At 35.4% G+C, this 13,401-nt stretch overlaps 1 protein-coding gene across 15 annotated transcripts; it reads left to right on the plus strand.

Moving 5' to 3' along the window:
- Positions 1–783: 783 nt before the first annotated feature.
- On the plus strand, positions 784–11,712 carry LOC113857447 (two-component response regulator-like APRR3). Of its 15 annotated transcripts, XM_027489359.1 has the most exons (14): positions 961–1,063; positions 1,226–1,280; positions 1,882–1,953; positions 2,109–2,202; positions 2,282–2,746; positions 3,397–3,558; positions 3,660–3,793; positions 6,863–7,024; positions 8,652–8,832; positions 8,923–9,370; positions 9,475–9,502; positions 9,860–10,618; positions 10,826–10,899; positions 10,997–11,458. In XM_027489359.1, the coding sequence occupies exons 5-14, from the start codon at positions 2,407–2,409 to the stop codon at positions 11,070–11,072; spliced, it is 2,364 nt and encodes a 787-aa protein (XP_027345160.1). In that variant the 5' UTR covers positions 961–1,063; positions 1,226–1,280; positions 1,882–1,953; positions 2,109–2,202; positions 2,282–2,406; the 3' UTR covers positions 11,073–11,458. The 15 variants fall into 15 exon arrangements, with proteins under 15 accessions (XP_027345152.1, XP_027345157.1, XP_027345153.1 ...); XM_027489352.1 differs by lacking the exon at positions 2,109–2,202 and having other exon boundaries at positions 923–1,063; positions 10,997–11,690; XM_027489357.1 differs by having other exon boundaries at positions 928–1,280.
- Positions 11,713–13,401: the final 1,689 nt, after the last annotated feature.

The raw sequence follows: 13,401 nt of genomic DNA on the forward strand, positions 1-13,401 counted from the left end.
TAGAAAACCTTACCTTTTTAAGTAAGAAAAAATTAGCCATACATCCTCTTGGGAAATATATTTCATATCAACCTAAAAACCAATGTCAATTAAATAAGAATAACAATAATAGATAAAGTAGCAATTGACACATAAAATAGTAATAGACACTCCCTTAAAGAAGAATTTCAACGACACAACTTCCTTCCAAACCTAGGATAAATTCCTGAGGACCATATGAATAAATAAAGATGTACTTCTCATTCTCATCCTCTAATGTATAAAGTATGGTAACATCATCCCTCTGTCATTTTTCTCAGGCCATACAAACACAGCCTAATCACTATTAATAACAACACATAAAAATTTCCTTAACTTGACGCGCTTTAATTATTACTCTACAAGAAGCACTACAGTTTAAAATCCAAGCCACAACCATGAAGAAGCAAAATCCAGAGGTAGAAAATCAAGTAGGATCTTATAATATCCGGATAAGCATAGTGGAAAATAATTTTAATGTTAATTATACAATGAATATTTAAAATTTTATGAAAGATAACTGAAGCCTAATCTTGTATAAAAAAAATGATTATCATGTAACGGAAAAAAGTAGCGGCACTTAGTGTAAAGGAGTTATTACAATGAAGGATGGATTAAAACGACGTCGTGGCGTGGCTTGGGGCCTTGAAAGGAGAACCTTTATACGAGAGGTGAATGAGCCACGTGGTGGGATCCAGATCTAGAAGATCGTATTGGATTCGACTCGCTCTATATAACCTCTCAGCTTTTGATTTTGTCCAGCTCACACCATCAATGCCTCACGAAAGCGCCACGTCACGTGGGCCCAACGTCCCACGTGGAGTTTCGAGCCATTCACACCTTCATTTTGTACACGTCAGCTTTCTCAGAATAATATCTTCTCTCCCACTCTCTCTCTCTCTCTCTCTCACGCGCGCTCTCTCTCTCTCCTTTCCGTTTCTCTCTTAACCTTTTGGCTTCGCTATTTCTCTACCAGTCAAGTGTTTTCCACGGAAAATTGTTTTATACGGAATAAGAAAAAAAAAAGAAAAGCTTTAAAAGAAATGTTAGAACCTTGTTTCCTAAGTTGTTGATTTTCTTTGATTGTAATTTTTTTTATTTTGATTTTTTGTTTTGCTCTCCATTTTCGAAAACCAGATTTGGAGCTCTGACTATTGTGTTTTTTTAATTTTTTAATTTTGATATTTTTTGGATTGGTTTTTCCAAGTTGCTGCATCGAGCTTGCAAATGGGGGTTTGGTTCTTGTCAGTGAAGCTCTGAAGGTCTGTTTCATTGTCCTGTTTAATTTTCTGTTTTGGTATCTTGCTATGTTGCTCTTGTATTGGATTAACTGATAACGAAATTCGCGATTGAAAACGCGAATTTAGATTGTGCTGCTTTTAATTTCTTTTTAGTTCTGTTTGGTGTAGGTAAATTGAAGCTTCATTGATGTATTTGTATGAGACATTAACCGTTTTAAGTTTGAATATGGTTTCATTCCCATTTTCTATATGGAAAATAATCTACTAAGTATTTCAGTATAATTTTAATAGTTGTATCATATTTTAGTTTCTCATGAACATTATAAAGAAAAAAAGGCTCTTCCATTTTGTACCTGTCATTCTGGTACTATGTTAGGGGGACAAAAATTGTTGAAAAATCAAAGAAAAACAAAGATTATATTTTGGATTATAGTTTCTGGAGTTTGGATTAGATGTTGTCTTGTTATATAAGCCACTGACTGTTCGAATTTCTGAAGTCTGTGCTGGTATCTCCATGTAAAATAATCTGTGAAGAGTCTCTCTGTATGCATGTCTAATCAGATTCGGTCAGCAGTTTCTGTAAGGATGGTAAGTGAGATTAGTTATTATATTCATTTCTCAGGATGTCGGTAGGAATGGAAAGTTATACCTTTGCTGAGACAGAAGCTTTGAGGGTTCTTTGATGCAGGAACAGGTTGTCGTTCCATTTCATTAAATTTGCTATGAAATTTTTGTTTTTGAGCTTTTGATTTCTGTCTGGGGGCTGGAGTCTGGAGGTATGGATCTATATTTTTCTTTCAAAAGACAAGTATGTATTTATTATTAAGTTTAGATTTTGTTTATATGTAGTCTGTTAACAGTTACCATAAGCAATTACTGATTGTAGTCCCCATGACATGTGTATATAAATCTATTTGGGGCCTCTTGGGTGGAGTACCTTCAGGTATAGGGTATTTTGTCTTTCATAATTATGATGTTGGAAAAAGTGCTGACTTGACTGATGGATAGGGTTGTGTTTGCAGAAATTGTTAGTTGAAGTGCTTGAGATGTGGAGAATCCATGACTCCCTTGACGAGGGTATTGCGTTTCTGTAACCCTGTTGATTCCTCACAATGTTTTTTTAGTGTGGTTGATATAGGCTGGTCCAATGAACAATAATGTTGGGAAAAGAGGTTTGGCAGAAAAAAATCGTATGGTTTTTGACAAAAAGAGTCTTGAGAGTGGAGTAGTTAATGGAGGGATAGGCTCTGGATCATCAACTGAAGATGACACAAGGTTGAATAAGGTAACTGAAGATGGAAACAATGGGTTGAGGGGACTGATTCAAATCCATGAGAGCTTGCAGATTTCGCAACAACCACCTCAAGGGCCAGTCATATGCTGGGAGAGATTTCTCCCTGTGAGATCAATAAAAGTATTGCTGGTGGAAGATGATGATTCAACACGCCATGTTGTTCGTGCTTTGTTACGTAATTGTAGTTATGAAGGTATTAATATCTTTGTGGTCAATCATGCCTTATCACTTAAATGCATTTGTATCAACTTATATTTAACTAATGAAAATATGATTGAGATACCAAGGAAGTTGTGTATTGAAAATTAGCCTACAGTTGTAAACTCCATGTAGTATAGTTTCTGCTATATATAAAGTGGGAAAGTTTCAACTTTTTAATAGGTTCTATGTTTTATGCATTTATTACACAGTCTTGCTTTATTTTACAGTTGCATAATTCTTGGCTATGTATCTACTAGAGATTAGAGAGGTCCAAGTACTGGTATATAACCTTTCGATTCATGTATTTTACTCTGTTCTGCAATCATCTGTGAGATATTCCTGTGTGTTTTATGTCAAAGCATGGTAAATTATACTTAGAGGGACTAATCCTGTGTTAATGGCAAATTTAAGCTGAAATGTGAGGATCAAGCTTCCTAGTTTCCATTATAGATATTAATTGAAATCTTTTTGCATACAAAACTGTTAATAAATGGCCAGACTTGGGCCTTGAGGTGGGTTTAATTTCATCTTCATATCTATTTTATTTTGATGCAAACAAAATTGTTTCTCTAACAAATATGTGCTTAAACAATGAATGCTGTAATTCTCAAAATCTATTTTCTTCACCTATGATATACACAGTCACCGCTGTTTCCAGTGGTCTTCAAGCATGGAAAGTCCTAGAAGATCCAGGAAATCACATTGATCTTGTCCTAACAGAGGTAGCTATGCCTGTGTTGTCCGGAATAGGTCTTTTGTGCAAGATCATGAGCCACAAAACTCTGAAGAATATCCCTGTGATTAGTAAGTGCCATGCCAAAATTATACGTACCAAATTTAAGTATGTATTTTCAATGATTGCTCATTTGGTGTTTTGTTTGTTGCACATGTTGAAATGCATGCAGTGATGTCATCTCATGATTCTATGGGTATAGTCTTTAAGTGCTTGTCAAAAGGTGCAGTTGATTTTTTGGTGAAACCTATTCGGAGGAATGAACTTAAAAACCTCTGGCAGCATGTTTGGAGAAGATGTCACAGTGTGAGTTGCTTTACATTTCTGTCTAAGGCATGTTCTGAAACAAATGCCAAAGTTGTTTCCCAGCTGATTTAAGGATCAGCTGACATCCTTTCTGGTAAACTTGAAGCTTCTTTTACTTAGACATTGATGCCTTAAGAAGCAGCAGTTATGAATTAATGTAATGCTTGAAAGAATAATTTCTGTATATTGTTTCTTTAATTACAATTGTGCAAAGGTTATTGACAATATATAGACTTAACACTAATAGCTAATTGTCTAGAATAGAGCTATATTACCGAAAGCAAATCTGTCTAATATGTGGAAATAAATCAACAAATCTGTACAGAAAAAAATGGTAATAACTTATCCTAAAATAGTACCCTTTAGAATAATATTCATCACTTCCTATAAATCCAGTTAATAGATATCTTCTGTTCCCACCTTGTAACATACCAGAGAACTGTTGTTATTAGTGGTGGGCTGATGCATTTCAAAGCTCTCTTTACAAAGGACTCTAGCAAAGGTATCATGCAAAGAAGTAATCTCAGCCTCAAAGGTTATGTGAGATTTGATGGTTTTGGATTCTAGAGGGAGGTCAGACAAGAAGTTCATGATGGCCATTTTCTCCTATTGAACCTGTTGAACCTTCACATCAGGGCTAAGAGATAACAGCAGATTAAGTTCTTTGTAAATTCTTATGAATTCCGTAAAATAATCTAATTGGCCTATCCTGTTTTTCTGCTTGATAAAAGGCTTTGCATGGCTAATAGATATGGAAAACATTCCCTTTACTAGAATATAGGAACTCCAAGTACTCCAGTTCCTTAACAAACTCACTGTGATTGATTAGGTCAATTGCCTACCACATTATTGATGGAATTTTGATCTGCAAAACCAGTTATGCATCATCCCTCTACTAAGCTTGCTTTGTATGATTTGTAGGAGGGCCATTGTGAGATGATCATCTTTCTCAATGCTCTTCAAGTAAAATCAAACCGCTTTGCTCCAATCCCTTGGAGTGGCTTCTTGTCAAATTGGGTGGCCGTGTGTGTATTACACTATGTATATATAATTGTTTTAAAGACATAATGCATGATCAAAGAAAATTTTAATGACTTTGGGTATCAGAAGTTTTCACTGGTGCACCTTCATTTGTACCCAATGGATAATGCCAGTTGGGGGTCTTCGGGCAAAACCAAATAGGTTTATGTTGGTTGCATATATACTTTATCAATTATCACACAGGAGCTGTTTCTTTCTTCCTTTTCTTTTACCAAATTGGTTCCATTCCTTGCGACTTGTCACTTGTGTTGTACAAGTGAACAAGAATGGAACTACTTCTTTACCCCATTCATCGGCTTCATTCCCTTTTTCTTACCCCATTGCTGACTCCAAAAGTCTATGCGCTCCCATTATTATTGCTAGAAACTTTTGTTTTCCTGACTCCAAGGCAAGGCAAAAAGATTTTATTTTGAGGAGGGGGATTGAATTTGGCCCCGTCAAATAAAACAGCTAGCTCTTCCCTTACCAATCCCAGTAGTTAGAGCTATTAAGCTTGTGCTCAATAATTTTCATCACCATTGGAATCACATCTGGCACCCGTATTGCTCTACTTTCTACCATTAGAGAGGCAAGACATTGGAGGAATAGGATGAAATGGTAAGGCATTGTCAGCCAATTAAGCCAAGGGGTGAGAATCATTCCCACAAGCTGGCCCAAGTGAAGGCCAAAAACTGGAGACCAATGCATTTCACCCACACAAACTGCCACTGATTGCTGGAGTTCTAGGAGAGGCTGATTGGAAGGTTCTGAACCTCCTAGGGTGGTTGCTGAGACCTAAGCTCACCCAAAGTCTGGGTAAGTTAACCAACGTGTGATACCATATTAACAAATGCTTTTAATAGAGGGAAAATGAAGGTCGAAGGAGAAAATTTATTTTATTCATAGGCACTGTATGGTAGAGGGCTTGGTAGGTTCAATATCTGCCATGGGACTTGGGCAAGTAGGATGAAACAGTAAGCATGAGAAAGGCTGGGAAGGTGGTGGATCATGCATGGCTTACACTCATCTTCAACAGACATGAATGTGGTGGCCACATGCATAGGATGGTTATGGCACAGGGCTACGATAGTTGTTTGGTTAGAATTCTCTATGAAGGTTGGTTACCTGGCTCCAATGATTTGGTTGCTAGAGATTGGGTACCAGAAGTGTTGAATGGAAAAAGTGCCCGTGCCCATAATGAAACTGGACACCAAGAACAATGACCTATAATGAAGATTGGGTATGTGACATTGATTAGCAATGACGGCTGATGTCAGTGGAAAATAGACTCCAGATCAGGAGCTAATACCAACTTGAAAGAATAATTTCTGAAAATTATTGTGATTTACAATTGTACCAAATTGATTATTTACATTACTGAAAAGGAATGATTTCTAAATACTACTGCTTTGATAATTTGAAACTATACAAGCAATACATCACATACACTAAATGACACAATTACCTTCCTAAAATAAGATTAAAAAATATGGTAATTATCAATGATAATTATGGTATAGCTAGTGGAGACAATTACAACATTATAAAGGCATGTGTATATAATTACTTGCGTAGAATATTGCTACATTACAGTAAGCAAATCTGTCCTAATATAAGGAAATCCAGAATAAGCATGTACAGAGATAAACAGAAGCAATCTTTCCTAAGATAGTACTCTCTAGTCTTTACTATAATTACCCATATAGTTCCTTCAACATCACAGTTTATCTTGTGGATCTCATATTTGATCAACTTAAATATCCAAATATCCAGTTCATTCTGCAATATTCAATATTGCTTAACTTATACAAGGATCAACTAATGAATTTGCAAAAGATAATTACTGCATTACCTTCTTTCTAACAAAACTGCAGTTTCTTTTACATAGAGATCTATGTCTTCATGAAGCAATAGTGAATAAATATAGCTTATCTAGCTTCTGTAGCATGATATTCTATCTTATGTATCTTATCATTGATCAACTTAAACATTAAATTCATTCTTCAATAATCAATGTCATTCTTCAACTTGGATTTACACACTTTCCAGTCTAGTGGTAGTGGGAGTGAAAGTGCAACCCACACCAGAAAATCTGCAAAGTCGAGAAGTAATTATGCATATGAAAACAATAGTGATAGCAGTGATGAGAATGACTACGGAAGCAGAGGCTTGAGTGTTCGAGACGGAAGTGACAATGGAAGTGGCACTCAGGTATTGCACAAATTTCATAACATAGATAGGTTTATCCCCATCTGAAGGCTATATTATGGCAGTATGCTGTGTCAATATAATTGTTTTCTCTGAAAATTAATTTCATATGTTGTTACTGTTTGTTTACTCTCTTTTTAAACTCCCATATATGAAATTCTTTTTTAACTCAACACATGCTGGAGTTCAATTCTAAAAACCACAAAATCATCACTTTTAATAGATAGATTAATGACTCTAATGGCTCAGTAATAGCTTGTAGTCTTCCATATTGACTATAATTTTCCAGACAATTCATATGGATCTTTAAAGCAGAGGAATAGGTACTTGGACAAAGCAATGATCAATGTTGGCTGAATAAAAAATTAGGACTGGGGTAGTTGTCTACAAGAAATGCATTTTAAGAGTCTGAGTTGTCATTTATAGCAGTTAACTTGAGTGATGAATAAAGAACAGAGAAATAGTGGATATCTTTAATTAATCAGGTTAGCCAACTCAGGGTTGACTCAGCAAAGGTTTGCTTGTGCCAATTACTTGCCATAACAATTACCTATTGCAACAAGTGTCTCTCAGCTATCTTGTTATCTGTTCCTTTTTAATCATTCCATTGTCCCAAATCCAGTCATTGACATTCTAGTTATTAGAGGAACTGAGGATATATGATGCATGCTATTAGTTGTTTTGTAACTCATACTACACAAATTTTGAATCACATATTGCAGAAATTAGCATATTAATTTAGGAGAAGCACAGTTTAGAAATTCTTGGCAGTTGTTTTCAGTTCACGAGCAATATACTGGGGACTGATTAACATTGTTGGGAGGGTGCTTGGTACTCACATAATCATCTAGAGTTCCTCCTTGACTAATTCATATGAAAATTTATTGAAGTAAAAGTCCTTTGTTTGGATATTGGTACTTGTTATGTTTAATAGGCATTGTTGATTTTTAGGCCCCACTCCACCTTTTCTCCTTGGTCGCGTTTGATAAATGATCAAGTTTTAAAAAAAGGACAGATATTGCAGTATAACTTTGGAACTTATCTACTTTCCTAAAGAACTACCATTTTGGGATTCTTGTGAGCATTTGATGTGTCCTACATTGAAATAATTGTTGATGGGTTATACAGGTGATGGATAAACCAAGGAGGGCCATATTTAATGGCTGTGTGCAGTTTATGGAAATCTTTGGTTCTCTTTGTTGGAATGGAACAACATGCATCATTAAAGTCATTTAATTGCCTTTACATATGTGGTGGAATATGATGATGTTTATGGCTTCCTTTTGTTGTTTTGCCCATACCTGTTGCTGGGGAGTTAGCATTTCTGATATGAATAGAGAATGAGGAGCCTTGCTGCATTATTTATTTATTTTCATGTTCTTTTTTGCATTTTGTTTTCTGTTCTGATTGATGTTTTGTGGCTTCATTGCGGTGCTTTTTCTCTACTAAAATTTTTATATTAGAAAACAATAACCATATATTAACTTAATTTCCACTTTCTGTGTGATTGTTCCTACATAAATGAAATGTAAATATTTTTGTTGGGAATTCCTAAATTGTGATTGCCCCTTGTTTAATTATTTATCTATCTGAATACCAAAAATCACAATAAAGCTCTTATTTTATGTAGAGTTCATGGACTAAATGTCTGGCTAAAGTTGGCAGTCCTCATCCAGTTTCACCTCATAAACAATTGGTTGATGCCCCTGATAGCACATGTGCCCAAGTGATGCATACAAAGCCTGAAAAAGTTAGCAGTAGATGGGTGCATGCAACAGAAAAAGAGTGCCGTGAACTTATTGATCATCTTGGTATGCCTTGACCTTGATAGTGTTTACTTTTTAGACTTGTCTATCTTGACTTGGATACTTCTCCAAATAAACCACTCAGTTTCTTTCCAGATGAAGTTGCAATGGGTAAAGACTTGGCTATGGGAATATCTTTGAATATGCAACTAGAGCATCCACCTGAGGAACTGTCTAGCAACCCAATGGGTAAAGTGATAAATAAGATGCCTGGTGTAGAAGATATGCAGCTCATTAAAGGACAGAGTAATGTCTGTGAAAAAGGACAACCAGAATACAATGATGATAAAACCAGAACACAGGAAAATCAGGCTACGAATGTTGTTGATGTTACTGATAGCAACAGTCCACAAGGTGAAAGCAGAGACTTGAATACTCCAAATGGGTTTTATGGTTGCTCACAAACAAAAGCAAACTGTTGCTTCAAACAGCATCCGTCCCTTGAACTAACTTTGAAAAGGCTGGGAGAAGTAAGAGATGCTAAAAATGTCACTGGTGATGAATGCAATGTCTTAAGACATTCAGATCTTTCAGCATTTTCAAAGTAAGAGAAAATTTACCAGCATAGCTGCCTTCTATTGTAAGCAAATATTGTTGCATTACATTTGTAAATAATAATTAAAACTTTTTCTTTGCTTCCTTCTGCAGATATAATACTGCATCTTCTGCTAACCAGGTGATGTTCTATGGTTCTTTGACTGCTGGAACTTAATATATCGAGTAAAATTATGATTTTAGTGTTGCATTTTTCATCCCAAATCCCCGCATCTCATCCACTTTTCTGGTTATGTCTATTCCCCATTGTGCATCATCTGTGAATGAACATGCGATTATAAAAAAGGTTGTAATATATAATGTAAATAAATGATAACTGAATTATCAAAAAAGTTATAATATGAAGAAATGATGACAACATGTGTGTCCTAGTTATTTCTCGGTGATTGGCAAGCAAATGCAGGGTACCAAAAGCTGGAGATAGTGTTTGAGATGCTAATCTTTCGCCAAGCCTTATGTTATCTGTATTTTTTAACAGGCGCAAACTGGAAATGTGGGAAGCTGTTCCCCTTTAGACAACAGCTCGGCTGCACCAAATACAGATACAATGCACAACTTTCCATCTTATTCCAATGGCACTCCAAATCAACAGTCTAATGGGAGCAACATCAATGACATGGCCTCTACTAATACATATCTTGGCACCAAACCTGAAACTTATGACAAGAAGCCAGAGTCCATAAGAGGTATTGGTTCGTTTAATTCTTCTGAACTCCAAACTGTGCAGAACAATAGTATCTCTTCATCTCAGAAGAAAACTTCCGTTCGGGAGGAATATACAGAAATTTTTAAAGGACAAGTGGGAGGCTCTGAACAAGGCTTCCAAGTTGAACACACTCACTATCAGCTTCACCATTATAATCACATTGCCCATAAAGCTGCAGTAGATCTCCGATCAGAGCATGATCTCATACTGAAAAGCTCAACCAAAGCTGCTCAACAATGCGTATCATCAAATGCATTTGGAGGGCCGGCAGAAAGTAATGCTGCAAACTATGGTATGGATGGAAATGCAGTGGAGAGCGATCATGGGAGCAATGGACAGGACGGCAGCAACACTTTGACCATCAGAACGATAAATGTGGGAAACGGCAATGTGACTGCTGGAAGCATTGGAGTTGGCGGCATTGAAAGGAAAATCATTGGGAATGGGGCAGATGAAGGACGACTTGCATTGAGAGAAGCTGCTTTGACCAAATTTCGTCAAAAGAGAAAAGAAAGATGCTTTGAGAAGAGGGTAATCTACATTTAATTACATGGTCAAATTTTTTCTGCTTTATTTAAAATTAAGATACTTTCTGAGTAAGTTATTTTCTTGTATGACTTTTATGTTCATGTTTGAGTCAATTATTTGATCCTCTTCATTAATAAGCACGGGAAATTATATATTGCCAACATAAATTTGATTTGTTTCAATGTCTTGGAATTTTCTTTTATTTTTCAGGTACGATATCACAGCAGGAAAAAACTAGCAGAACAGCGGCCACGTATTAGGGGACAATTTGTTAGACGAATAGTGTATGTTAATGCATGCTTGTGTTAATTTTTCATTTTTATGTTTCGTTGATACAAGTGCTAAGGTGCTGGGCAGACTTCTAACCAACTTTTTCCTCAGGTCTGATGCCAAAGAAGAAAGAGATAAACAAAACGACATGGTATCCGTGGATAATTCTAGTGACATTCCGCAATAACACCAGCCCAAATGCTGATCATTATTTGACTGATTCCGTTCCAGTAGCTGCCTCTAGCTTCTTACTGTCACACTAAGCCCTTCACAAGTTCACCTTGGGAGAAGCTTGGAGGTTTGTTTTAGAGGAATCTGTGAGTAGGTAGTTTACCTTTATTGTGTGAAAGACATTTAATTTGAATCTTCAGGACAATGTTCTAGATTCTGTTTGTGGTTGTGAACTTAAAAACTCCAAATGGACCCATGGAAGTGGTTGCCGTTGGATAGGTTAACCTCTGATGAAATAAATTTTATCATGTTAGCGTGCATATCGGGTACATCTTGTAAGCAGTCATTGCTGTTTCTCTCCACACGCTTGCTGAAATCGATCCTCTACTGAAATGGGTTTTTCGAATTGATTGTGGTTGAAAAGAAAGGGGAGAATGGAGTTTCCGTGCCTCGTATTCGTATAGTTCATTACTACGAAGCACGGACAGTTCATGGCCATGTCTCTGTCGTGCGAGTATGAAATGTGTTAGCCATGCTCATGTCCGTGTTTTTCTACACGTAAGGATTGTATCTAAACCATGTCCGTGTCATGTCATTCTCATCTTTGAAAATTTCTAGTAACTGTCTTTTAAATACACCTCACAATTCATATCTTGTGATAAAAAGTCTTACCAATTATTTCCTTCTTCCCTCCCAAAAAATGCTATTTCATATATTTAAAACGATTTCTTTTTTAAAATGGGTTAGCCCCCTCTTATGAACTCATTGTGTTGTGACGCAAACGAGCTGGATCTCCCAATGTAGGGTTAATCATAAATCAATCGTTGTTATGATTGTTCTCTTAGCAAAAATTGTTTCAGCCGTCTACATAATACCTCATAAAGATTTTTAAATTATAAAACATTCAATAAAAAAGGTATTAAAAATATATCAATACTTATGATTTATTTAAAGTATTTAATAGTAGTGAAACTCTATCAAAAAAGCAAATATTTATTACATTAAAAATATAATAAATACTTTTTATATTTAAAATAAGTTTTATACATTGGTGTTAGTAAAATTATTTTTTAAATATATTTATTGTAATAAATTTTTAGAAAGATATTTTATTTAAATTTTAATATATCAAATGTTATGCTTTATATATATATATATATATATATATATATATATATATATTTAGTCTAATAACTTTATAGAATACTCCATCTCAAATAAATTTCTTGTCTGTGTACCTAAAATGGCACCAGCTGAACTTTGCTTGCTGGTGGGGAGGCAACATCTAGCTATAGGGGTTCTTTTCTTTTACACTTAATTTTTCTCCCACAATTAAAAAATAAAGTAGTAGCAGTCACCGATTGATTTCGTTGAAGAATGGGGGACCACGATAGAGTGGAATTGCCTACTCAAAGACAGACCAGGCTATATTTGGGTTCATCACGCGACCTAATATTGATTGATGCCTACCTACCTATCCTTAGTTTCTAGCTCAACTTCCTTGGAGTCTTTACAACCCATTGTTAGTAATAAATAGAGTCTGTGACATAGCAGCTTATAGGACATTTTAGGGGCACCAACATTCCTATTGGTTACTATAGGCTTGACCAGGTTCCAAGTATCTCCATCCAACAAAAAAGGGTCGTGAACTGTTGGAAATCCATGCTAGTTTGCTTCCTATCATACGACCCTACATAAGGACATAAACCGGATAAAAGGGACTCTTCAAAATGGCCTAGTACAAGCAGTTACTTTCTTCGACCCTAACATTGTGGAGCACATGCACTTTTTCATTAGTTACCCTACATTCTTCAACTCCTAAACATAATTACTCGGTTCTCTCAGTGATCCTACTACGTACGTAGCACCTATCAAATTCACCGTTCTGTGTGTTTTGATATTTCGTTAAAATATAATAATAGGACACTTGATACAATACAAAAAATATAAACAAAACGTTTTCATCCTTGTGGCTATGCAATGGATTTAAAATGGATAACCAAAATACACCATTCATGCATAGCATATCAGTTTTGCTTTAAAGAAAGTTGTGTGGGGAAGATATATATAAAAAAGACGGACCAATACCTGTATTAACTGCGTAGCCATATCAGCTTTGTTGGTATGGAGGGCAGCTATTTAGTGACAAAAATTTTGTACTGTAAATAAGTATATTTAAAATTAATATTTATTTATAATAAAGTATACAAATTAACATATTAATTATGTATATATCATCAGAAATTATATATAATTTTTAAAATTAAAAAATATATCTTTTTCTCTCTTTTTCTCCTATACTCTTTTCTTAAACATACTTTATCAGAAACTACTATTCCAAGCCT

Source organism: Abrus precatorius, unplaced genomic scaffold, assembly GCF_003935025.1.
Source record: "Abrus precatorius isolate BTA unplaced genomic scaffold, Abrus_2018 Scaffold2, whole genome shotgun sequence".
Lineage (NCBI taxonomy): Eukaryota > Viridiplantae > Streptophyta > Magnoliopsida > Fabales > Fabaceae > Abrus > Abrus precatorius.